This window comes from Seriola dumerili, unplaced genomic scaffold, assembly GCF_002260705.1.
Source record: "Seriola dumerili isolate Sdu_G_001 unplaced genomic scaffold, Sdu_1.0 BDQW01000191.1, whole genome shotgun sequence".
NCBI lineage: Eukaryota > Metazoa > Chordata > Actinopteri > Carangiformes > Carangidae > Seriola > Seriola dumerili.
Window position 1 is genome coordinate 1,975,879 of NW_019174446.1, and position 27,059 is coordinate 2,002,937.

Consider the following 27,059-nt stretch of genomic DNA (forward strand, 5'->3'; position numbering starts at 1 on the left):
CTCAGAGCTGATAATCCATCTACCCTTCCCTATTTCCCACTGTTTTCCTTCCCTCAAGCTTCAGTGCCTAAGATGACTAATTCAGGCATTAATAGAGTCTTTCAGTCAACTGAAAATATCTACAGCTGCTCGTTAATCCACTATCTTGACTTGGCCAGTCCATTCAGTACATCTTATGGTATAGTTAAAATTCAAAAGATATTCTTGGATTGCAAAAATATTGCCTCTTGAAAACATTACAGCCTATAATATACACTTTAGGGCTGAGTTAAAACCCATGTTGATTTAAGCTACCAAATGACAGTTGTAATCATAAAGAAAAGTAAACAGCTTCTGCAGCAAGTGACTATGGCTCCTGTAGCACAGAGCTGTTAAATGTTGAAAGAAAGGCTTGGAAGCTTCCATCAGAACTGAGATGTCAATCACTGAGTGCACAAGGGTTGCATTCGCTGATGCCATTTCCTTATTATGAGGCTCCTCAATACGTCCATTGATCTCTGTCAGCCATAAAACCAAATAAAACTGTCTGACACCAGATGTACAGGAGAAAAAATCTTTACCACAAAGTTGGCCAAAATACTGTGCCACATAAAATATGATGTTTTACCTTGCAGCTCACACTCCTTTACACTCCTGTGCTTCAACGGGAAAAGTGGAACATTATTACATCATATGCCATTCCAGGCTTTTAATATACACCTGTTAATACATAAATCCTACTTGTTGCAGTGTGTCTACATCCATTCAGTTTAATCATGTGAAAACTTTTTTCTTTCTGTAAACATAACCATGTTCCCTCAAGAACAGTGAACAACCTAGATCGTGCCTTGCCTTGTTCAACAAAATGAATACTCTCCTGCTCTTATGGCCTCCGAACCACAACTCAAAGCTGAGCATGACCACAGCAACCACACAATGATTTAAGGTTGTTCAATTATCTTTCACTGTAACAACCCTCAGAAACTTTAACCCTCGCTGCACAGACCTGTCGTATAAGACCCTGATGAGAAATACAAGTGATTACTTCATTATAAAATCAACACAAATCAAAGTTTGGTTAAAGGGCACAACAGTTGATGCAAAATGTGTGTGTGTGACATCATTCACAAGATCTGTCATATGTCATATAAATGTACACTCAGAGCACAGAAATGAACTTTTCCATCCAGCCACTCCCAAATCAGTTTGCAGCGGCCAAAATCATTATACCAGTTCAACTTGTTGATGATATTGCCTGCCAAAATGGCTGGTAGACAAATGTAATAGCCGCAATCAATGTTCTCACCAATGAATACTGTTCGTGTACATTAGGTAAATTTGAATTAGATCTGTGTGGCTCACTACTGAAGGACAGAGAAAGCATTTGTCCTCCTGTTCTTGGCTGTGCTTGGAGACATAGACCAGGAGCAGCTTGCTATGACTAACTAAGAACGGGAGTAATGAGGCATTACAATCACACCAGAAGCCTCATGCCTCAGATGCCTAAAGAAGCATTCATAAATCACAAGAGTCTAGACTACTGGTCCAGACATGGTAATGGACTTCTAAACTTCACATAAAAAATCCTACAGGTGGTGCTAAAAACTGAACTAACCATTGACAGTGTAATAGAGTTAGACCAATAATTAGATATCAAGGGAAAACCAACATTCTTTTCTATTCAGAAACATTCACAAGGCAAGTCAGCTTTTCGTGGCTATATAACATGCACCTGTAATGCCACATGCTTCAAGAAATTATCCCTTCAGAAATAGCAGAGTGTGGAACAGGGGCTGCTAAAAACGCCACATAAAAGCTGGCGTGGGGCTAAATTATGGACTGCAATGCAATGAGCCACACTGGACTGCTGCTGGTTTGTTGGTGAGCCCCAGCTTTGGCCTTGGCCGTCAGGTGGCCTGCATAACGAATATAATATGGTGTGAGTCCATGTGTGTGCGTGTGTCTGAGTGAGAGAATGAGGTTAGGTTTTGGGGAGATCAATGCAGGTTGCACTGCTACCATCCCCTCCCTAACACCACCTCCTTCCCTCTCCCTGCCTTTCTGCAGGCACTGATTTTATCTGGGATAACAGTTTAACAGCCAGACCAATTGAGGCTCTCTGTAGAGTCCCTGTGGAGTTGGTGGCCCCATACATTGCCTTTCATTAAAGATAAGTACAGCCTGATGCATCTCAGCTGCACTTTAATTCACTGGGAAAGAAAGTTCATTTTTGAGGATTTTGGCTTTTTGCTAACCAAATGACTGCTTGGCTTGTTCATGATAACGTATACTAAAAGGAGAGACTTATATATTTTATATATATCATATATTTTTCTACAGTAATCTTTGTTTAATATCCAAAAAACACAATTTCTAATTTTTTTTTTTTTTTTTTTTTTGAAATATCCAAGAATCTACTGGTAAAATTGGCATGAAATTTGGTACAGATATCCATGGCACTCAAACAATTTTTTCCTCTGAATGATTATACCTTGACTTTTCTTCTATCGCTTACTAGCCGATACCCGATCCAGTACTTTGGTCAGTATCTGGGACATTTCAGATACCAGTATCGGAAAAACTCTAGATCTAAGGTGGCCTTTCAACTTAAAACAACTACTTCAACTTGAAATCTATTGCCAATATATTAGTTTGACAGAATTTTGTTTGAGAGATTTTTTTTTTATTCCTTCAAAAACTGCACACGGCCAGAGACTGCAATTGTTCTGAAACAATTACCCTTTCTTAAAATTTCATTTTGCTTTAAACCTGAGGAAACAAAGACATTTCAGTCCAACTGAATACATCCAAGTTCTCACACACATTACCAAATGCCCAGTAAAAGCCAAGGCTGGCAGGAAGAAGATGTCAAGGCAGTGTACTTTCCCCAGCAAAGGCCCCTTGCTGCCCACTGTGAGAAGCGGGAGCCTTTGTGGTGAGACTGAAGGAAACATGAGCTATAGTATACACTGTGGGCCAACTCATCAGGAGAGGTGCTGGGTCTTCACAGACGCCCAGTGCCTCTCCAAATCCCCTATGATCACCTGGCAGTCATAAAAGCTCAGTGGCGTAATAGAGAGAGAGGGCAGTTGGGGTGGGGGGTGGGGGGGGCAGAGGAGAAGGATGCAAAATGTGTGCAAAATGCATATGACATCACCTTCTGCACTTCTCCACTCCAAGCCCTTCTCTTCTGTCAGTCACAATTCCCCTTTAATTGAGTCCAGAGTGAAACAAATCTGAGGCTACCTTTTATGCTAGTAATGGAAAAGCTGATCTAGGAATCTGCATAACAAAACTACTGAAGACTGACAAAGCAAGTGGAGACTGCTCTTTTTCTCAGACCACTCTCTTACTTCTCTCTCCCGAACCTTCACTAAGGCTTCCCAACTTTCTTTCATATTTCCTTAAAACTTCAAAAACATATACAGCTCTGTTCAGTGTCTGCTCCAAGAACAGAACATCTTGGAAAGGGGTGTTGTTGGAGTTACATCAGCACTAAGAAGTAGTCCCAAAACAAACATCAGTACAGTCAAATTAAATGCTACCACCTGGTGGAGTTCATCTTTTGGCTGCTCCAATGACCCAGTGTGTCACTCTCAGGCTCAGCTTTCAGCTTTAGTAGAGGAACTGTCTGTCTGATTATCTGTCTGTCATACATACTGTATATCACATGTGATCTGTAATACTCTTGTGTTGTGATTTCTACATGGGAATCCCATAGCTCTAATACACTCAGAATAAAGTCAATTGAAATTAAGCCTTTATCTCAGCCTTTAAATTTACTTGAGGGTTATCCACATCCACACAGACAACTAACCTGTGGCAGATAACCTCAGCAGTGTAACAGGAGACAAATCAATTTATAATTCTTCACTTATTAGCATTGCTGGTTGACACACAGCCCCTTCTATTTCTCTCGTATATTTCTCTTAGCCATTGTCTCTGCTTCTCTGTCAAACCTGCTCATCATCATTCTTCCAAGGGTAAACTGTCAAGTTGTGTTAATTAGATTTTGACTGTAGTAACACACAGGTCAGGAAGCAAGACAGCCATACCTCCTACTTAGACAGAAAGGGTCAAATATGAGTCACTTCAAGTCTGAAATGACAGGTTCACAACTCATAAACCTACACAATACAGCCAGACCTATTATCAGCTACAGGAAAGAGACTGACAGTGAAACAAACAAGCAACTGTTAGAAAATGTGAGAAGTGGTTCTAACCTGTCCAAGAGCCAGAAACATCGAGCTAAATCTAAACTATGAGGAAAATGAGATTAAGTGGAAATTATCCTGTTAAGCAGAACAGAATTATCTTGGGTATGACATGTTTACCTGTTCTGAGGTTTGATCACAATGTCATCATGTAGTCTGTAATCTGTAATAGGTTCAAATCACACCAAGATAAATCACACTGTTGACATTTACACACTGTATTCCATCAAAGGACTGCTTACAACAACGAATAACTGAGCACTTTCTCAATGTGTCAAGGTGACTCTGTGAGGAGTTGGGTGTGTTATTTCTAAGGACTGGTCCAGGCTGAAAGAAAAGCCACAGGAGGGCACTGATCTGGAAGGCTCTCTGGAGACACATTTAGTGATTGTCAGAAAGAAAAATAACATCCTTTTGACATCTGAACCCACTATATGAGGTAGGTAGGGCAGAAAAGGGGGAGACTGGAGATCAAACGAGCAGCTAGAAGTCTCTTATTGGGAGCAGAGAGCACAGGGAATCATGTTCTGTGTACAGACACACTCACATACCACTCTGGATGACTGTCTTGTGGTTCCCTATGCAGCCAGCTAACCACTGTACAGTAGATATAATGTTTGCCTGGAGAAGAAGCCAGGAAAAGTCAAAACCATCTGCAGCTCTTAGACATGTTCACGTCTGAACTAATGGGTGGAACTCTACATTGATGTTGGTGCTCTTGTAGTCTAAAAAGGAACTTTAACTGCAGTGTGTGTGTGTGTGTGTGTGTGTGTGTGTGTGTGTGTGTGTGTATGTGTGTGTGTATGTGTGTGTGTGTATGTGTGTGTGTATGTGTGTGTGTATGTGTGTGTGTGTTTGCATCAAGGGTTTTTTAGGTGATGATTACTGAACACACACTGATGGAGTGAACTATTTTTCCAAAACACCTCAATATTTCATAGACTGACTGAGTCATTCATTAGTTGCTCTATCAACCAACTGTGTTACAAAAGATGTTTCAGTGTGTGGAGGGCAGACTGAGGACAGGACATAAGTGAAAGGACAGGCTGTCTGTGCAGGTTTCAATTTAAAACAAAGTTCATTATACCAATTTCAACAACACACCGAGATCCATACTGTAAACCTACTGTGAGGCCATTCATCCTTTAAAACTGTTTTCCTTTTTTATTCCCTCTGCTACATCCCTCCTCATCTCCATCCATTTTCCCAAGCTTTTTTCTCATCCCCCGTCCCTGCAGTCCTACAAAAGTGTCCTTTTACCCCCCCCCCCCACCCCCCGCCCCATCATCCTCTCTACTCATCTTCCATTCTCTCATCTATTCTGCTCCTCCTCTTGTCCTCTCTCTCTTCTCTCCATTCTGTCTACAATTAGCTGTTTGAAATGCTTATTTGTGTAGTTCCTGTCCCTTTCTATTTTTCCTTGTTCTCTTTGATTCTCTTTGTATTTTCATAGCTTATATATTTAAAGCCTTAGATCAATTTCATGTTCATTTCTGGTTGTGTAAACTCAGATCCTCCCTTTGTTCAACAGTTCCACCTCCAAACTCCTGACTTGTCCTGTCTTCAACTCCTAACCTCTTTTCCCCTCTCTAGGGGACAACCCCAATGACTCATCCTCTGTCTGGTACAAGGACAGGTTATAGCAATATGTTTTTTTATCTCCTTAGACACATTGTCTTATTTTCCTCTCCTTGTGTTTCAAACCATCTGAGAAATTGTTGCTGTTGTTACCCGATGACTCTGTCTTTCTGTTTTCCCCACTGACCGCTGAAGAAATAGCTCATCTATCACTTTAAATGATGCACTGGCCGCAAGAGGCTGCAATCGTCTACATAAAGTACAATAAATGGACGTGACAACACACACACTAACAAACACTTGTATACACAGTCAAACATGCATATAAACACTCCCCAGCACCCATACACACAGGAGGTACACACCTTAACCCTTCCATAATCATTTCATCCATGTCTACCACCAATAAACTGAACACACTGATCAGGAAGGCTGGCTCTGTGCTGAGGACTTTTCTGGAGCCCCTGGACTTTGTGTGGAGAGGAGGATGCTGCAAAAACTGTTGATCATCACAGAGACCATCTCACATCATCTCCACTTAAAACACTTTAAACAGCTGAGCACTTTCAGTAAGAGAGTTTTTTTCAACTCTGCTTTGACAAGGAATGCTACAGGAACTCATTCCTGTCAGCTACCATCACTCTGTACAATGATCAGCCTCTGTGTCAGGAGAGGGGACTCCTCTCAGTTAAGTTATTCCATCAAAAGAACAGACTTCAAGGTGTGCTTTATAAGTATCCAACAACTTACACTAATGTGCAGTGTATTATAGTATATTATATTACCACAATTGTACAGTGTATATTCAGCACACTGTACAGCTATGGGGCTAACCCTAGGCTCTATTTTCTTTTTGTATTGTTTATATATCATTATCTTTATCTTTATTATTTAGTTACTTCGTTATTTGGTTAATAAACTAAATAGACTATAATTACAGTTAGTCATAGGTTCAATGTATTCATTTAAGTTCATAAAGCAAACTCTCTACCTGCCTCCATGCCCACTCAAATTCCCGTCCATGGTACAAGTGTTACAAACTCACCAGTACGCAGGCATCTGAATCAGCTTTCCATAGAGGGCAGTGCTGAAGGAAGGGATGATGGGGATGAGAGGCAGGAAACCCCCTGTGCTGTCCTGGCATGTCAAGCCTGCCTGGAACTCAAACACCTGGAAAGAAAGACAGAGAGAGAAGACAAGGGAAGAAAGAGGCAAAAAGAAGACATGGAAATTCAGCATTTATATATCAAACAATTTACTAGACCCACATGAAAAAACATGTTAGCTCTCACTGAACTCACACTGTTTCTGGAAAGAAAACACAGAAACGCACAATGAGCGCTGTTGTCTTAATCGGCACTGAATTGAATCAGTTGAGATGAGAGAACAACAGTTGAGCTGTCACAGCTCAAGTCTGTGCTCTCACAGGCCCTGGCTCTTACAGAGACAGAGAAAAGACAAAAGCATCTCATCGTTAGGGGTGGGCAGTATATCGGTTTTGTCACCTGTATCACATCCTGCCACTACACGGATGGCAATACCGTCATTACAATGATAAACACACACACATTTTGGTTTTATCACACATGAGGGAGATCTGCTTCCCACACCATCCAATGAACTGTGTCAAACTCACAGGTTAAGTACAGGCAATACACTCATTCAACTTAACACGACTTGCACAGCGCTGACTTCAGTGATGCATGGTGGACTTAAAACAATGCACGTTGGTTAGAAATGTTGTGCACTTGTTGTGATCAATATAGTTTACTCACAGCTCAATACAACAGCATGGCTGTTACTACCAAATCTGAGAATGAATTATATTACATTTACTAATTAACCTACATTAGGGGGCTGGCTATTCCTCCCAAAACACATTTAGGCCAGACATATACCTCATTTTCATTCCTATTTTGAGCCAATAAACACATCTGTTTTTTTAAAGCATTTTTTCATTCCTAAGACACGTTCTCCTACATTGCAATAGCGTGAAAAGAGGAGGCTTTTCATTTTGTAATACTGAGATATAACACAGTCACTGTAAAAAACAACAAAAAGAAAAAAAAATAGTGATATAAATCTGAAGGTCACCCACCCTTTTATTGTCCTTCTTTACTGTACAAACAGCTGTCAGTCCATCTTATAGTCTGGGAGCAAATACTGAATCCCCTGTAGACTGTATGTACAATAGATAACTACAAACAGCTGCAAGTTAGATTTTTTTGTCCTGTAACAGTATCTAAAGGTATAATTCATTACATGGTAGAAGTCACATGATCACTGCAGTGTGATTTAATGATGATACATATTACTGAGTCTTGAACATATTTTCTGCAGTTCACTAGCACATGTGCACAGAATGAATTTAAGTTTTCATTATAACTTTGACATGTTCTATAAACGAGTGCACGTAGATACAATAACAATTTAAAAGAACAGAAAAGATGGCAACAAAAACGTTGCTGACTAGCTCTGTTGATTACTATAAGAGTGAGAACAGCTTGAAATTAAGTAACCCTCATTCTTGCAATCAACAGCACAGTCACAACACATTTTAAATGGATCAGATTGATGAGATCCAGATTACGCCCGGATGAAGCCAAGATTTAAGTGTTACTGTGCAGTAAAATTCATGTATTCTATAATATTTTATTTTATATTGAAGGTAGATAATGATGGCTGAGTTCAGCTGTCCCACATCCAACTGCTGTACATACACAGAGCAGTCAGAGCAGAGTCGTTCAATTCCTGCAAGTAAGATGTAATATTACACACCACAGTAGTATATCAAGTGGAACTGTATGATTGCCACAAAAAGATGTAGACATAGTAAAAAAAAAAAAAAAAAAAAATCACATTTTGAAATGCAAAATTGTTGCATCTCAAAGTGCAGCTCTCCTCTGAGAGAGCAGATGTCAATTTTATTCTTTCATCGGCCTGAAGTGATTAGTTATTCAAATAGCCAAACTTTTCAATTAAAATAGGGCTATTTACTATTGTGGCCTCCTCCTTGAGAGAACAGAGTGACTTTGAGTTCTTGTCTACAACCATGGAAAAGTAAGACAATGGATAACTGCTACTCACAAGACAGACACCTCAGCTCTGACAACCAGTGTCAATAAAACATAGATTAAGATAAGCCTTAGTTTACAGCCGTTTAAAATCACTTCCTGAATTGGGTGAATTGCGGCCCGAGTGGCCTTCACCCTGTCACGAGATCCCTCTGCCAAAATCCAGAGGTAGAATTAGTACCTTGGCAGATACAGATGCTGATCGGATGATTGGTCAGAATGATCCTTGGCCGCTGTTCAACTGACTGTTAACCCTGCAGTGACCCTGTGATAAAACTACAAGCATGACATCCAGCATACATCTTGCCTTGAAGAAAACACACCCAGGCCATACCAGGCCAGAGTGAGCAAACCTAAATTACTCCAGATCTCTTATCCATGCTTCCTAAAAGGTGGATTAGCAGCTTCCATTGTTCTGTATGTACTCCATTGGACATCTGGGCGTTCAAATAAACTATAAATACAAAGGTTATAACCTCTTTCATTTTAGTTTGTAGCTAGATTTGAAAACTGGTGGGTGAAAAAAACGTACTTTACTGTATAGTGCAATCATCAGATATGACATCAACTTTACTTTAAATTACTAAATGATTGATCAAAAAGTTTGCATGTATTTGCATGTAAGATTCATGGAAAAGCTATGTACGTAAAAGATAAGACACATTCAGAGGAACCTAAATGGTTATTTCAAAATGCTTTGCCATGAACACATGCTATGTGCAGAGAGGTAGTAAAGAATACACTTAACTTGGCTCCACTTTGAAAAGTAACCATCATCAACAACAAAGTTTATCTTCTGAGCTTCATACTACCAAAGTCAAAACAATACAACCAACACATTAATATCCCATCCATTTGGTGGGTGAAAACCATGAAGTAGACCAGAGATGGACTGGTTTTCATCAGGAAGCTCAGTGCTGAGATTTTTATGACCAGGTGAAAAGGGGTCATCAAGGTCATTAAAAGGGTCATTAGGGTTATTTCAGGGTGGACTGAAGACTGTGGCCATGCAGTTAATTTATTGAGTTTGGGCTATAGTGCATGAAAACCGTACTGTACAAATTAGTGGATGAGTATTTTGTGTTAACTTAGACAGATGAAAGATATAGAGACAAATGTAAAATAAATGAAAGCAACAAAACAGGTGCTATTGAATATAATAATGGCTGTGCTAACTACAATATTAAAGTAAAGGCAAAGTGTGCTGGAGTAGAACTAGATTCACATATACAGAAGTGTATGGTTTTGCATCTACTTCTAAGTTTTGCATTGTAAATTATAAAATACCCAGTGTAGTTTCTCAAGTGTGTCAAATATTAAAGACATTGTTTAATATAAGAACCAAATCAAAGTGATACAAACCCAAGATGTGCAAGAACTGAAACAATCCAGAATACCTGATCTTCTGATTGACTTATTTTGGTTGCAACTGACATTTGGTTAGTTTAATACATTGAAGATCTTTCAGGAAAAGTCAGGTGTAAAAAAAGGTGAAAAAACTCACTTAGCAAACAAAGTTGATGTGTGATATGTCCCACTTTTGTTTCATGTCAGACAGAAAGATAGCTGGGATTTACAATTGTGAAAAGGGAGGTTTTCTTAATCTGAATCAGTAACACAATGAAGAACATTGTCCTGCTCACCTTGAGGTAGAGGTGTGCATAGCAGTGATGTAGCAGGTTGTCCGAGGGCTGGCTGAGACTGCTGACAGTGCTGACCAGTTCTGGAGCATACATGGGCACTGAATGTTCAACATTCACCCTCTCCACCTTGAACTGCACAGCAGGTAGAGGCCGCACTGGCTGAAACACTGGCACGCAGACCGGTCCTGGTGCAGCCTGGGAAATTCAAGATATAAAAATGGTGAAAATGTTCTAGTCAGAAGGTCCACAATCCTCGTAATCTCTAGGCCATCGCTCTTTGAAGTTTAAATTTTAATGGGGACCCATTATGCTAATATCCAGCTCTATATTTGTATTCTGGGACACCACTGGAGTAGCTTTGCATGATTCACAGTTCAAAAAAGTCTAAAAACTAAGTAACAAAACATAATGGACTGGAAATCCATCCGTACATGTTCAAGCCAGAACCTGATCCGGAATATCAGAGACGTCTCTGTTCGGTAATTGCCCATTAACCGCTTTTGTGTGACATAATGGTGGATTTTATCTTTCAAATCACAAGTATATACATTTTTTTCTATAAATGCCCTTGTGAATAGCTGCCGACTAAAGTGGAAAATGTCTGCTGTCAGGAAATACCAAAGCTAACAGCTCTAGTAAAATGTTATTATGCTGTCGCCAAACAAGTGTATGGTAAACCTACATTGAGTACATTAAATGCCTATAATACTACTCAAATAGACTGTTTTGGGAGAATGAGCTGTACTCGGAGTAGATGACCTTATAAAGAAGTAAGTAGAAAAAACTTTGGAAACCTAGTGTTCAGAGCAGACTGACACCTGAGCTTTTGTCTCACAGGGGTTCCTTTTACATATGTTTACCTCATTTGAAACTTTGGACACATTTAATATGGACATCCGACACTGAAACATACATTAAACATATGACAGAAAATAAGGAAAAGCATAATTATAGGTGCCCTTTAATTAAATCTCAACTCAACTGTGTGATTTGTATGATGATGTCCATAATGACTGCATTTAATGTTTCAAATGTATCTTTTTACTATGGACCTTCAATCAGGAAATAGTCAGTAATTATATAAAATCAAGTGAAATGACCTAAAATAGCTATAGAATGTAATGAAACCTGATTTTTTTTTTTCCCCTCACAAAAGAAATTAGAATGCGGTTATCATTTTTGAGATATTTAATATATTTAGAGATTCATAACATTTAAACACTTTTAGCAAGTTATGTACCTGTTTTAAGGTGCAGTGAGCACCTAATATAATTAGTTCTCCTCCATAAGAATCTTGGCAATCAACATTTGTCAAAAATCAAAGCTACCTAATGATTTGCTACTTATTCAGATAAGTGTATAGAAGCTTCCTTGTCAGTAGTTGCAGTGTGTACTGTCCAGTGGGTATGCATTACATTTACAGTCTTCTGGCAAAGTATCCAAAGCTGTCTGACCAACTTGTGTGCATATCAACCTTTTACGATCTGGTCTGTATACTAGATTTTCACACTTTAAAGTAACTATTTGCAAGTGTTGCTATTGCTATACAGCCAACCTTAGTATTACCAGGTTAATGTTACTTACGAGTCTAGACAAAACATTGTGAGTTCAACATCAAACTTCATTTCTTTACTTGCCAAGATCCGTCTCCAGCAGTGGCAAGCGACCCTATTTTTTTGCTTGTATTTCTATCATTTCTTTTCTTCTACTGAAGTTAGCATGCTAACCAGCTAGCCATGGCCCCGTTCGGCTGTCTCATCACTTTGTAATACCAAGTCACTGTAGTGTCAGTCTGCCTTGAGGAAGTAACACTGTTCAGAGGATGTATTTTGACCTTGTCTTGCAAACGCAATGATGGCTGAAGTTGGTAGGTAAACAGCTGTTAATGCTTATGTTGGCTATGTAGCAACAGAAAACTTAAAAATAGCTCCTTTAATCTTATGCAATGCAATCACCCATTCCACATTACTATCTCCTTAAAAAGAGGTTCTCAAAAAAGATAAGATCAAGAATTGGAGGACGTCTGTGTACACTACCTTGCTTCCCATGATGACGGGCATTAGTGTTTGAAGGAGGTTGAACTCTGCCATGGAGACAGTGACTGAGACTTGGAGCAGAGAGAGACAAGTGAGTCTGGTTGGGATGAATTCCTCCAAGCTTGATATCTCTTCTGAAGTAGCTGGACCATGGCTCTCCTGAATCACTTCTGCAACGACATTAACAGAATAAAAAGGAAGTAGAAAAAAAATGTCTTCACCTCATCATTTTACATGTATTATTTTGTGTCAAAATTAGTGTGTGAATTCTTGAGTTATGGGCAAAAATGTGTTTTGTGAGGTCACAGTGACCTTGACCTTTGACCACCAAAATCTCATCAGTTCATCCTTGTATCCAAGTGAACACTTGTGCCAAATTTTAAGGGGTTCCCTCGAACCATTACTGAGATATCGCATTCCCGAGAATGGGATGGATAAACAGACAGACAACCCTCGGCTGTCACCGGCACAGAGGCATAGAAATGTTAGATTTGGAACAAATATCATAACATATTGCAAAGATGCAGGAAAGGCAGAGGGTAAACTGTAAGATTCATTATAATATTACAAAAAAAAAAAATAGTTTTCCTTTGTTTTAAACAAGTGAATCCAACCACAAGTATTCGACCTGTGGTGTATTATTTGAAATAAAGTGAGGGAGTGGGAAAAGCAAAAGGCATTTGGATTTGAAAACTAAAGATTGTTTTACAGAGAAAGAGGTTAGCTGTAAAGCACACCAATTTCTTTGAGTGGGTGCCTCTCCTCTACGCCTGCAGCAATAAAACAATAAAAAGGTCTTTTCCAACAAAAACCACCACCTCATATACAAATAAAATAAACAAGCACTATAAAAGTACTGGCATCTCCAAGAGATATTCATTACAGTGGCTGTTTCCCAGTAGCTTTGTTTTTGAACTCTCTCATAAAACCACTCATTCAATCAATAACCAGAAACATCCGGAAAGGCAGAAAATGAAGCGAACCAAGTCAACATGGAATAGAGGCTAGCAAGGTCAGCGCTTGCAAAAGTAAGGAGTGACCAGAGCAGTGAACCACTAAACCATGTCCAGGGACTGAGGTGGACCAAAACCTGAGCCCTTTATTACTGAACGGCCATGGCTCTGGTCCCAGGACAAGGCTTGTTTCAGTTCAGTAAATGTTCTGTTGGGCTACATTCCCAGCTCTAAGGTGGGCTGTGAACCTGATCCCAAAGCTGTTTTGCTATTTGGCCTACCGCCACAGCCAACATCAGGTTCATCTGGCACTGCCATGTCCAATCTAATCATATACCAGGGCTCAAGTCAATATCCACAGTCAACATTCAAATTACAACAAACACGCAGCTCACATGGTACACAGGGGCATGATTACATACATTAGAACCTATATTACATTCATTACACTGAATTACATACATTAAAACACCCTCTAAAGTACACAAATGAGATGAAAATAAAATTGGAAGAACAAGGCTGCTCTAAAACATATACACACTTGCACACACAAAATGTAACAAAATCCTGTCCCACTTAACAGATCCAACTCTAAACATACTGTTATTTGTTCCTTCTATGGTTCTTATGCAATTTAGAAAAAAAAGCATCCATACAACATGCTGAACACACCATGAGTAAACTGCAAGTTTGAACCTCCTGCTCTAAATAGAACAAGGTCTTATAAAACACCATCTTATAGACACCAGCCAATTTGGCTTCCATTTAAAGCAAACTTTGGGAAGGAAAGTGAATCTTCCTGAGCTCTTGGCAAGTGGTGTACAAGGAGGAACAGAGAAGAAGACAGGATGAGTAGAAAGACAGTCATGTCTTTGACCTCATGACCTCTGCTTCTCTTCTGGCAAGCATACAAACTGTCCTCATGAAGCCAAGACTGAAGCACAGAGCAGCTGTCACCAAAATCATTTGCAGACTAGACAAAATCAGGAACATCCCAGAGACAGTCAGAACTACGATCAACTAAGATCTGTCCTTTACACTACTGAGTCAAACTCAGCCTATATTGATGCAAACTTTGCTAATGAAGGGACAGAAATTTCTACTAAACTCAAATCAAGAACACATTTTCGTCGGCCTTTTTTTATAATTATTTGTGTATTAACTGACTAAGTGATATGAACAGTTTCCAAGCTAGAATGGCAATAAAAGTGTGCTACAAAACAGTGGCAAGAAAAATTAAGTGAGGCCTTTGGAATTACCTTCATTTATTTATAAATTTGTCCTAAAATATGGTCAGATTTTCATCCAAGTAACAATTACGAACAAACAATCTATTCTAACTAATAACACAAAATCATTGTATTGTTCTTGTCCATATTGAAAACATTCAAACATTCACAGTGCGGGTTGGAAAAATTATGTGAACCCCTTGGCTGCTGGCATTAACAAAAGCTAATTGGAGTCAGAAGTTATCAAACTTCCAGTCCAATCAATGAAACCAGATTGGACGTGTAGGTTAGAGCTACTTTGACTTAAAAAACAAAACAAAAAAAATGCGTCTGCTGATTTGAACCATGCATGCATAAAAAAAGATTTTATGAGACTTATGATCAGGAATTGTTGATTTGCATAAGGCTGAAAGGTTTAAAGTCCAGTCAGACAAACTCTCTATAGATGGAGATGATTTAGTTTTGTAGCGCGTCTCTCTAGAAGTGGGCGCCCTGCTAAGATGACTCCAAAAGCACAACTCAATAATCAGTGAGGCAACAAAGAACCTCAGTTACAGCCAAAAGCTTAAAGGAATCATTGGAGCTGGTTAACATGTCTGTTCACAAGTCTACCATATGCAGATCATGGTGCATGATCTCGTGCCATGGACACCACAGAGGAAGCCACTTCTCTCCAAAAAAACATTGCTGTGTCCCGCAAGTTTTCCAAAGAGCAGCTTGACTCACCACAATGCAACTGGGAAAAATGTTCTGTGGACTGATGAAACTGAATTGTTTGGGAAGAACATGCAGCTCTATGTATGGTGTAAAGAAAGACTGCACACCAACATGAAAACATCCTCCCAAAGGTGAAGTACGATGGAGGGAGCATCATCAAAAACATCGAGGAGAAAATTAATTCCCAAGTTTATCAAGGTATCTTACAGGGTAATGTCAGGGTGTTTGTCCACCTGTGAATCTAAGTCAAAGTTGGGTGATGCAGCAGGGCAACAACCCTAAACATCAAAGTAAAGCTGCTTCAGAATAACTTCAAACAAAGAAAATCCACCTGTTGGAGTGGCCCAGTCAGAGCCCAGACCGTAACGCAGTAGAGATGCAGTGGAATGGAACTACCCACACCAGACAACCTAAGACATGGCTGAGCTCAAGTAGTTCTGTAGGAAAATTTGTGCAAAATTCCTCCTGAAAGTTGTGCAGGTCTGATCAGCAGCTACTGGAAGAGCCAGTTTGAAGTTATTAGCGCCTAAAGAGGTTTGGCCAGTTATCAAATCCAAGGGTTCACTTACTTTTTCCACCAGCACTCTGAATTTTTAATGGCTGAGACACAAGATAATTGTTTGTGTGATATTAGCTTAGGGACACTGTGTTTGTCTACACTTGTAACTTGGATGATGATCAGACAACATTTTATGACCAATCAATGCAGAACAGAGGAGAGGAGAGGAGAGGAGCGGAGAGCATGATTTAGGAGAATATGTAAGGCGTGTACTATTTTACTATTCCATCTGCAATAGCTACCTCGGTTTCCTCTTTTATGTACTCTCAATTTCTTAGTCACCCCCTGAGGGTCTAACTTTACTGACCCTTTCCAGAAAATGCAAGATCACAGACACATAAAGAAACATGAAGGAACACAATGACCTATCCAGTTTTAGTCAAAAGCTCTATCATAATTATCCCATCATCTATTATCCATCACAGATGCTGAAACAACCGAAACCTACGGATGTTATCATTTCGCAAAAATGAGTTATTGCTACAGATATTACACACAGACACACATTCCATGTTCTTTCACAACATCCCTGGGATGAGCTCACCAATAGCTGTGCAGGGACGAGCACTAACAAAAGGTGTTTGGCTTAACCTCCCTCATGTGGTCCAAAAGGTCACTACTTTCATGTACAGCTGTGTGTTGAAAGATGGGTTGTGCAAGGAAATAACAAAGTGATGAGAATACTGTAAAGTGCAGACTGTTGCAGTTTCTGATCATGGGCAGAATAGAGTAGAATAAAACAGAGTACAAGACAAGAGAATAGAGAAGAAGACAAGAGAAGAGACACAGCTGAAAAGAGTGTAAAGTTAGTTGAGCATTGGGAGTAGAGTGTGCTACTAGTTGCTACCTGACTATTAGCTGTTCAGCCCAGTCAGCCCAGTAAAACAGATAGACAGATATAACAGATGTTAGAATGAAATATCTGACCTCGCTGTGGTTTGCAATAGGGTTCATACTCGTGGTCCATGGCACAGGTGACCATCTTGAGGATGCGGTGAACAGCGCTGCTGTGCAGCCTGATATCCAGAGGTCCCACCACCAGCCTCTTGATGGACGTTTCTTGAACAGTGGGCACTACCTCCTCCATATTGACCATGGAGAAGTCCTGGGAGTCTATGAACACAAACACACATACAAAAATATAGAAAGTATGTGCTATTACGAACTTGAGTTCAGTCAGTCAAAAACACTTCTTTCCATATTTTTCAAGTGAAATTTGAAAGTAAGAAAGAAAGTACAGCAGACATATCAACTATTATACTTAATGTACAAATCTGAGTGTGTTTTTACATAAATATTTATGGCTGCAACATTTTTCTCAATATCCCACTTTTTAATTTAGTAGAAGTATGGAATGTCTTCATCTGTTGGGTAAAAATATAACAAAGATGGCAGTGGTGTAAGCCTGCAGCAGGGAGCAGATCACATTGCCGTGAACCACTGGAATGATGAATATTCCAAATGTCCACTTCTCTCACACAGCTGTCCCTTCATTCATCGCAGGCCCCTGTTCCAGAGGTCCACTTAAAAGACTCAGCTCCCCGGCAATAAAAAGGAGAAATTAAAAATAAAAGAAGGGGGTGGATGAATGGCAGTGAGGGAGGAAGAGGACAAAGGGTCACAACTTGCTTTATTCCCATTACATTCCACCACTGCACTAAACATTCTTATAGCTCAGAGAGTCAACACTATGAATTTAACGTTTTTTGCTGAAAGGGATGGAGGATGGGGGTGGAACTCCCTCTGAATTTTGGAGATTTATAAAGGGCAACGGGCAATGCCACTTCCCCTTCCCTTCTTCAGTGAGATTTGGCTGTAATGGATTAGGCCTAATATCAACCATATGGCTGCAGTTAGAATGATCAGTGGAATGAGGAGGAAATTAGCCAGGATTTAGACAATTCATTTCCCAAGATTTAAAAAAGAATTTTTAATCTGCAGTGTTACTTTAATATGAAGTCCATGGTGAGAGTGGCCTGGGTGGGTTAGTTTTCAGTTGACTCAGAGTTTGTGTTAGTTCCGTAGCAATAGAGAATAATTTGTTGGGTTGACACTGGATCTGGTCCACATCCGAGAAGAAGAGAAACACTGACAAAAGACAAGCATTCCATGTGTCAAGGGTAACCACAATCATCCCGCAGGAGAAGAGACTGACACTTATCCTGCTGTCAGAAATGACTTTGACATCTCAGGATGACAGTATCAATGTTGTTTTTAATTTAGATTATTATCTGTAGCTGAAAGTAGGAGGAAACAATAGCCTAGTCAGAGAGACAGAGAGGCCGAGAGAAGTAAAATGAAAGAGAAAAAGAGGGAGGCAAGTGAAACAACACAGGTGACAGTTCATGTCACTGAACTGGTTCAAATATATCTTTGTTTATTTCTTCTTTTTTAGGTTACTGAAAAAGGAAAATGAAGTACATACTCAGAAATTTCTGCCTAAGTAACTGACCATTTCCACTTCATGAAGCAGGATCATCTAATATCACATTTGCATAACATTCAAGGGCCATATCTATCCTATTATACTTTAGACCTATTAGACACTGTAAGGGGCTGCATTTTATCTCGGATTAATCAGATGTTTTCCCATTAAGTGCAGAGCATGTTAGAGGTTTTTCTTACCTTAGAACTTGCGAATGTCAGTCAGGTGTCACTGTCATAGTTACACAGAGAACAGCTTTCCAGCACCATTGAAATAAAATGCTCAACAATCACACACTAAAGCACAGAGACATTTGTGGGCCAAATCTAACATTTCAAACTGAAGGAGAACGCTTTATCTCTTAATGGGGACTTCAGATCTTTCAGACTTGAATAAACATTCTTGAGTGCTGCAGCTGAGGAATGAGAAATCCTGCCCGTCTTAAGGCTTCTACCAGGAAGAGTGACACCTAATTAGGCAAGAGAAGCCTATTCACTTTCTCAACAGCTTACAGGTAAAGAGACAGGGGGGAAACAGTGTTTCAACAAGCAGTGGGGAGAAAGAAACTCAAATACGTGTCAGCGCAGACTAAACACTTCTGACAGTTGCCCTCCAGGTAAGTTTGGGGTGAGAGTGAGGACAGGAAGGGTCAAGGACCAGGTGGCTGTGACTCAAACAAGACAAGCTGTTTCTTCAAGTCTCCAGGGGGCTTGTTTGACAGAGAGGAGAGCAGAGAAGAGAAAGAGAAAGACATAGAACGCAAGAGAGAGAATTAGATAGATAGAAAAGAAGAACAAGGAAACGAACGGGAGAACATGACAGACATAAAGAAAGAGAGAGAAGAGGTGGCAAGGTGAGCAAACAATCTCTGTGAGGAGGAATGAATTAGACAATACCTTTGCCGCTGCTGTTCTCCATTGTGTAGAGATAATCCATGTAGAAAGCACCAAAGCGTTGCATGCCCGCTATCTCAGTGTAGGTCTCCTGTCAAACAAAAGTAGAATTAGGTAAACATTCAGCAGTAAGGGAGCAAACAAGTTGATTGAGTGTCAGTGACTGGGGTCATGGTGGATATGGCAAAGGGGGTCAAATCAGAGATAAAAAAAAAAGAGTTACTGAGGGGGCTGATCTATTTAGTTGGATATCATTTTTTTTTACAAGTCAATATTACTAATATCCTAAACTATAAAGTGCTGCAGGGATAACATATTTTTGTTGGCTAAACCGGACATTAGCCTCCCACAAAGCAAGTGGGATTTTCTCATTGGCTTTGTGGGAACCAGGGTGAGGGCTTTGGTGCAGAAAATAAACTCTTGACAAACAAAAATTTATGATTTTTACAACTTTTGTTCAGAAAGATAATCTTCATAAATGAACACCACTTTTATGATTTCTGAAGTCCAAATACAGTCGCCAGATGTAAAAAGATAATGTTAGGCTACATCTGAACTACACCATGGTCACATGACTTTAATGTCACTGCTATTAAGCTTCCAAACTTTTAATTTGATTTGGCATGCTAACCTCTTCTATAAAAGCCTTTACTCTTAGAAAGTTAGCATTAGTTTACAAAAGTGCAAACATAAACACAACAAGGCTATAAAGGACTGGTGAGATCATGTAAAAGCTGAAAAGAAAATCAAACGACATATTTTATGTTGAGAATAAAACATGAAAATGTCTTGAGCTTGTATTAACTACAGACTTTATTTCAGGCATCTAATCAAAAATCTATTCCAAAAAGTAATCGACTTCAGAACGAGGGAATTGGAACTGCAAAAATGATAACTTATTTCCAGGTTCAGGAGCAGAAGCACAGAATTAAAAGTGTATAAGTTAGTATAACTAAGCATTTCTTCAATACTTTACAGTACATGTGGAAGTAATTTACTAGATATCAAGTGTTCTTTATTGAGCAATAAGATATTGCTACAGTGAAAGTTTCCTCAATCAGTTGGTGCCTGGATGCATGCCACTGGAAATATGTATCTTATCTACTAAAAGATATGAGTTTTTCATACTTGTCTGACTGGTATCATGGCTGATAATTTCAATCTAAAATTATGATATGTTCTGGAAATATTCACAAAGATAGCAAGATGCAGTCACATATGAGCCAGTACATAGCCTGGGGGCCTAAGGCACAGGTCTTATCTGTTCCCAAGCCATGGTTGAAAACTAGAGGTGACAGATCTTTCGCACTCAGAGCCCTGAAGATATGGAACAAACTGCCTGAGGAAATCAGGGGAGCAAAATCAGTAACTTCTTTTAAATCTCTTCTTAAAACATACGCATATATACAGACATATGTACACATACTTAAGTGAAGCACTTTGCAACATGGGTTTAGAAAAATGTGCTATAAATAAGCTTTATTATCATGTTATTATTCAGAGTTTACATTTACAACAAATAAAACCTAAATATGGGTAAAACTGTGGACATTTATCTTATTCTTGATCTAAAAGAGTGTCAGTGTATTGTTACACCATAACTAATCATTTATTTGTGTGCAAGTCAAGAGCTATTGACCCTATCCTCAACAATAATTTGAAGTATTTTTCTACTCCACAAGAAACCATAGTAAACAGTGAGATTTAGTAAAGAAACAGAAAAAGAGATTGAATGAGACCCCTTAAAGAGACACACACACACACACACACTTAACATGTCCACCCGAGACTTACCAACTACTTCTCTAAACAGAGATTTCAATGGAGCCTTATCAGGGAGGCAGGTTAATGAGTAATATTTATTAGGGGATATCTAATGGCTCTGGCATGCTTTTGGATCAAAGCCATTAGCTGGTTTCAAAACCACTAATGAAGTACCACTAAACCTTTGACTCTTCTACTATCAACTATGAGTAGATGGATGGATGGATTTCCAAACAATTGCTTCATTTAGGGTCATGAACATTTCTTAGCAAAGTCAACACTAGAGCTGTGAGGCTGATGAAGTGAGCTGAGAGTTATCAGGAATAATGGCTTTAACACTACTACTTAGATAGCAGCAACAATCCTTTACTGCAGCCAGCAGCTGGGTGACTGACAGAAATAATCAAACTGGTAGGAATAAAAAGAATGATTTATTTAGAACAAAAATTACTGATAGCTAAAAAGGACAAAATATTGTATGAACTTAGAACCGCCAGACATCGCTAAATACCGCATTGTACTGCAGTTGTTTCAAAGGAAACCTTAAGAAATGAAGGTGCAATTATAAGATTGATGTTTACTGACCCAGATAAACTACTCTCAGCAAAGTAATTAGTGTGCTTGCTTTAGCATGCTACTTCCACTAACATGCCATATCCAAATTGATCTGTGTTCTTTTGTTGTCTTTTTGGCAGTGATGAGCCTTCAGTAAACGCTTTATATATCTGAAAATAAAGAGGAATAAGGCTTAGAATTTATTTGTTTTCTCAGCAGCTGAGGTCATCTCAAATGCCTGACGACCAGAACACCACAGATGTTTCATTTTGTGAGGACTGTCAATGGCAGGTGCCGTTCATGTAAACAGCAAAATTAATGCATTTAATTAATACATTTTTTTTTGAGTGTTGTTGTTGGTCAAATAAGTATGTTACTGTGTAGGCCTGTCTGCCCAGCTGTGAGGTGTGTGTTGGGTTGATTGTTGGTCTGGCTTGGAACTGACTGCTTAATTTTTGCCATATGCTTTAATCTCTGCTATCACTTTTGTGGGTGCCTTTTGAATGCTTTGTGGTTAGTCCTCTGAAAACAAGACTAGGTCAAAACCTAGTGTATGGCTGGACTGTGTATGGTCAATGTAGGACAGATTTGAAAACTGTTGTGGCACTACTATAAACAACTGAGATCATCGCGCCCTATTAGCATTCTGCATAGTGTCAGCCAGTTTTAGCCCTTCATCTGTTTGCTTCTCTCCTCCTCACTGTGTTCACATATACAGTATTTTAATACAGCTGAATTCACAATTAAGTTGTTCTCATTTACGTGTAATTGTTTCTGTTGTCAGACAACAAAACAAGTTTGAAATAGTGACTGAAACATGGCCCATTATGTCTACATGTTAAGCCATTTCCAAGCTGCTGCTCTTCTGCAGCTAAAATCCTGATTCTATAACCACAACAGCGTCTGACAAAAATCACCAAACACATAAGTCAAATAAAAATACTGTGCTGTGATTTCAGCTGTATTTATTTGTAAAACGATCACTCAGAAAGAATGTTCTTATTTTGTCTCTCACACAGCACACAGCCTACCTCTGGGTAACAAAATGCTCCTCCATCTCTTTGCTACTCATTGAAGTAGACACGAGAATGGGCATTAAAAGCAATTCTCTATGTAGACAAGGTCTGTCCCCCCCAAAAAAAAAAAAAATTTAAAAAAATCGCTTGGATGCCACTTGATGCTTTTTTTTTTTTTTTTAAGTCTCTAAATCTAACAACAAATGCAACAAGTGTACAACACTGCGGGCTGTTAACGCCCCATTAATGGAAACTGTTTGTGCCAATTCATTCAAGAGCAATGGCCAATGGGGAAACTATGATCACTCAACTCTGTCTGTCAGTCAGTCAGTCAGTCAGTCAGTCACAGACATTCGTAATTATAGGGCTGGTCCTGCTGTTGCAGTCCATCCAGCTTTGTTGTGAATATACTATATATGTCACAAACAACCTTATGTTTGTTGGATTCACTATAGGGAAACTGTTTTTTCTGATGTAGCTGTGTAGCTTCTCTGAGGTAGATGCTCTCTGTGGACATGAATGTGATATGCATGGTCTTACTACTGTATTTACACATAGTGAATTTTGGCCATCCAAGCAAAGGCAGTGTCTTAAACTACAAAAATAAATATTTGGGAACAATATTCTTTTCTACTTTAGTATTGGGGATGGGGACTTCTAGAAGTCTAGAATCTCATTTAGTGACCTTGTGACTGGCGGCATCCAGGATGAACTCAGCCCTCACTCCGTTGTTCTCTGGACTGCGGTAGTCAAAGAGAGAGTTGGTAAGATAAGTCATTCCTTTACTGCTTAGGCTGTCCCCACAGCTGAAGAACACTGCATCCTAAAGAGACACAGGGAAAAGAAAAGAGGAAAAAGAGGAGAGGTATGAAGGAGAGTGTGCTCAAAGAATGCAAGAAATACAAAAAATCCAATCCAACCCAAACTACATAAAAAAAAAAAAAAATCTTTTCTGGATCTTATTCAAATCCAGATGTATTTCCAAACTATTAACTAATTTGCTGTTGCACAATTTAAAAAAATAACTATTGAAAAATATCAATTAAAAATACATAGTTAACACAGTTGATAAAATTAATTGATTTCAATTAAGCCACCCAAAACCAATGTACTGTATGTGGCAAAACATTATGGTGAATGACAAAAGGCAGCTGGATCACTCTATATATACACACACTATACTTGTATTCCATAAACAAATCAAATCACGTCTCTACCATCTTCTGAAAGCTCAAGGTGCAAAAGAGGCACCAGGAGACTGGTTTAGGTGTCAGTAAACACTTATCCTGGCTTTTAAATTCTGTTTTAATCTTTTCACTCGTTTTCCGCTTTTTTTCATTTTTCATGCTGTTTTTACCTCTTCACTTCGGTTCATGTTTTCCTCAAAATCCCGTAGTCCCATGATGCCTTTCAGGCACAGAGCCCGGCAGCCCACAAAGCCAATCTGACAATCGAAGAAGGGCTCCCCCATCATCAGCACCTGGAATAAAGACCGGAGGAAGAAACTTTAACCATTTTCTTTAAACAGGAAACCTATCAATTAAATAAAATAAATATTAATAGGCTTGGCTGGATGGTAAAGACATTTGAGGGGAGGCTTGAGGATGTGACAGCGTGAGGTAATTTAAAACTGAACAGAAGGGGAAAACGCCAGTTTCAGAATCCTTCCCTCTCCAAAGAGAACACCCAGGACTGTATTAGTAACAGTGCAATACTTAAAAAAAATAGTTAGGCTGAATTACCTTTTTACATCACAATAAAAACATAAACTCAAAAACTCATTTTATTGTGGCCTTATCACAAACAAGCTTCTCCACCATGACTTTGGTTTCTGGGCTCATTTCAGAGGGGACAGACAGCTTCCATTTTCCCTTGAGAGTGGTGTGTGCATGTGTGTGTGGTAGCACTCCAGCAGCCCCTGTAACCATCGAGGTGTGGTTGTCCCTCACCCACCATGTCTTTGCTTTACCCAGCAGACAGCTAAACGGAGAGCAATCCAATAAACCTTTACGTTTCACCACAAAATAATTACAAGGCTTAGTTTTCCCTGTTTTACTAGCCATCTCTTTGCCTTTCAATGCTCTCACTTTTGGTCCCAGTTCAGACTGCTTTCTCTCTCTTCCAGCAAAAGCATAAATTACAGAAATTGGAATTGGAAATCTCTCAGAATTCTCACATCTGGTAGAAAGCTTAGGAGCAGAAAACCCCTTTCCTACTCCAACCAGGTAATCAGAGAAAAAGGTTTTAAAAATATTTTCTACACCGAGGGGGAAACGCGGAAATGATCAGACTTGGGCTCGACTCAAACACAGATTCCACTGTGTTCACAACAGACCACAGATTAGTGACCTGGAGGGGCTTTATAAATGTACTTGGAGAGGGAATTAAAAGGAACCTCTCCAAAAGTAAATAAGGAGATAATAATTATAATGGAGGATCAAAAGGACAGACAGAGATCTTTATTTGTCTGTTCTAGCCGTGATGAGTTACAAGATTGCTCACCAAGTGGGTAAAATTGCATATATCACCAGTAAAATCGGTTGGACACAGGACCAGGTAAGAATTTCTGACATCTGGACTGGACGTGAGGCTGTTTGGTTAGTTAGTTAAATGTAGACAATTTATTGATTAAAATTTGCAATATATATAAAGCAGTAAAAGACTAAATCCATAAATCATGTCCATCCTTATAACAACTGACATATTTCTGGAGACAAAGTAAGAATTAAGATGTAGAGTTTTACCTCAATTGTGATTCCTTGTTGCTCCAGGCACAGGACCTCTCTGGACTTGACCTTCTGAGGACTGTAGTAGCTGCTCTCTGAATGGGTCTCTGTTAGCTGAGACAGAATGATCAAACAAATACATAACTTAGCAGTCAAAGCTATTTTGTTTCAGAGGGAAAAATACTACTCAAATTTAACTTCAAGTAAAATGCTGCAACAGGTGTCAAAAAAATACATAGACCATGAAAACTGAAGACTTGACAAAGTTTAATTTTGTGTTACATTTAAGGTTTTGTGTAGCACTGGATCCAAAATGTCAAAGATCATTAAACCAGATCAAAACTAGCTAAAGGTGTGCGACACTAGTTGAGTTTAGAATAGATTTTACCACCTGAAAATATTGAGAAAAAAAGAAGGAAAATAAAATTTTGTTTGATAGTATAAGTAGCAGTTACAGCAACAATACAGATGTCACAAAAATTCAACACTAAGAACTGGAAAGCATATGTCTCATTTTGTGTGTGCGTGTGTACCCACAATTCACTGCTGAAACAGATACGTGATTTGAAAAATAAACAAAAGCTATGCAAGTCTTGGGATGCAAGGGGCAATGAGGCCCCTGAAAAATAATGCTTAAAACCAGAAACAAAAACATCCAAACAAGGACAGATGACATTTTCTTAGATCAGAGACTGGATACCAGCCTTGGGACTTTTTGGTCGTTTTCTTTTCCAACTTTGGACTCTGGCCAAAGACATTCATCAAACCACATGACAGCCACTCCCTCTCTGATTTTAGGGGAGGCCCTCTCTGGCTTTATTGGAGATGGCTAACAAAACTGACTAAAGCACTAAAGATACCAAGGATAAAAATGATAATGTATAAGCCATTGTTCAATTCAATTCATTCTGTATGTGTACACACACAGAGAGAGAGAGAGAGGGAGAGAGGGAGTGTGAGAGAGAGAGAGGGAGAGAGGGAGTGTGAGAGAGAGAGAGAGAGAGAGAGAGAGAGAGAGAGAGAGAGAGAGAGAGAGAGAGAGAGAGATGTGAGACTGCCTGGTCAAAACTGGCTGATTAGGGTATATAGCTGATGCTTTTGAGGTTGGCCAGTCTAAAAACTGTGGGTGTAAAGCAGAACTGTGCAGGCCCCAACCCATTCAACTTTAACACAGGAAGCAGGTGCAGAGCAACAGGCAGCTGTGCCTTATTATCCCTAGTGATGGAGCAGACTCTCTCACCGAAGCTCCCTTCCCTCTTTCGATTCTGATGGTTTGGATTCTGATGGTTTGCTCACATGCAGGGACCACCCCAACCCAACGACGATGTTCCTGGGATCAGCAGTGAGCAAAGACATTAAATTATCTGCCTAAGAATTGCTATGACATCACAGTGGCACAGACACTCAACCACTACCAGTCAGGTAGAGCCTACTAACATCAATGTTCATCACCTAACAATATGGCCACCATGGCATTGTCCAAGCTAAGATGGTGAGGCATTCTTCTAACTGTCCCTAAGCCTGAATCAACACAGCAGAAAGGACAGAAGAGCAGTGTAGCACTGGAACTCCAAGACAAATGCTTAATATGGCCAGTAATCCACAGAGCTCCCGCTACTACTACTTTCCCTGCTACGTCTCCTTTATTGTATTTCGGCCCATTTAACGACTTTGCGAGTCCAACACAAATGAAATGAT

General features: G+C 39.4%; 1 protein-coding gene across 1 annotated transcript in view; it reads right to left on the bottom strand.

The window, feature by feature from the left end:
- vps13b (vacuolar protein sorting 13 homolog B) overlaps window positions 1-27,059 on the bottom strand; it is a 322,535-nt gene that overhangs the window by 253,538 nt on the left and 41,938 nt on the right. The window contains exons 9-16 of the mRNA XM_022753222.1: window positions 25,380-25,475; window positions 23,993-24,115; window positions 23,321-23,458; window positions 19,304-19,391; window positions 16,910-17,095; window positions 12,525-12,694; window positions 10,489-10,683; window positions 6,817-6,941 (exon numbers count right to left, since the gene is read on the bottom strand). Of these exons, the coding sequence (XP_022608943.1) occupies window positions 6,817-6,941; window positions 10,489-10,683; window positions 12,525-12,694; window positions 16,910-17,095; window positions 19,304-19,391; window positions 23,321-23,458; window positions 23,993-24,115; window positions 25,380-25,475 (1,121 nt within the window). The remainder of the gene's footprint in view (window positions 1-6,816; window positions 6,942-10,488; window positions 10,684-12,524; window positions 12,695-16,909; window positions 17,096-19,303; window positions 19,392-23,320; window positions 23,459-23,992; window positions 24,116-25,379; window positions 25,476-27,059) is intronic.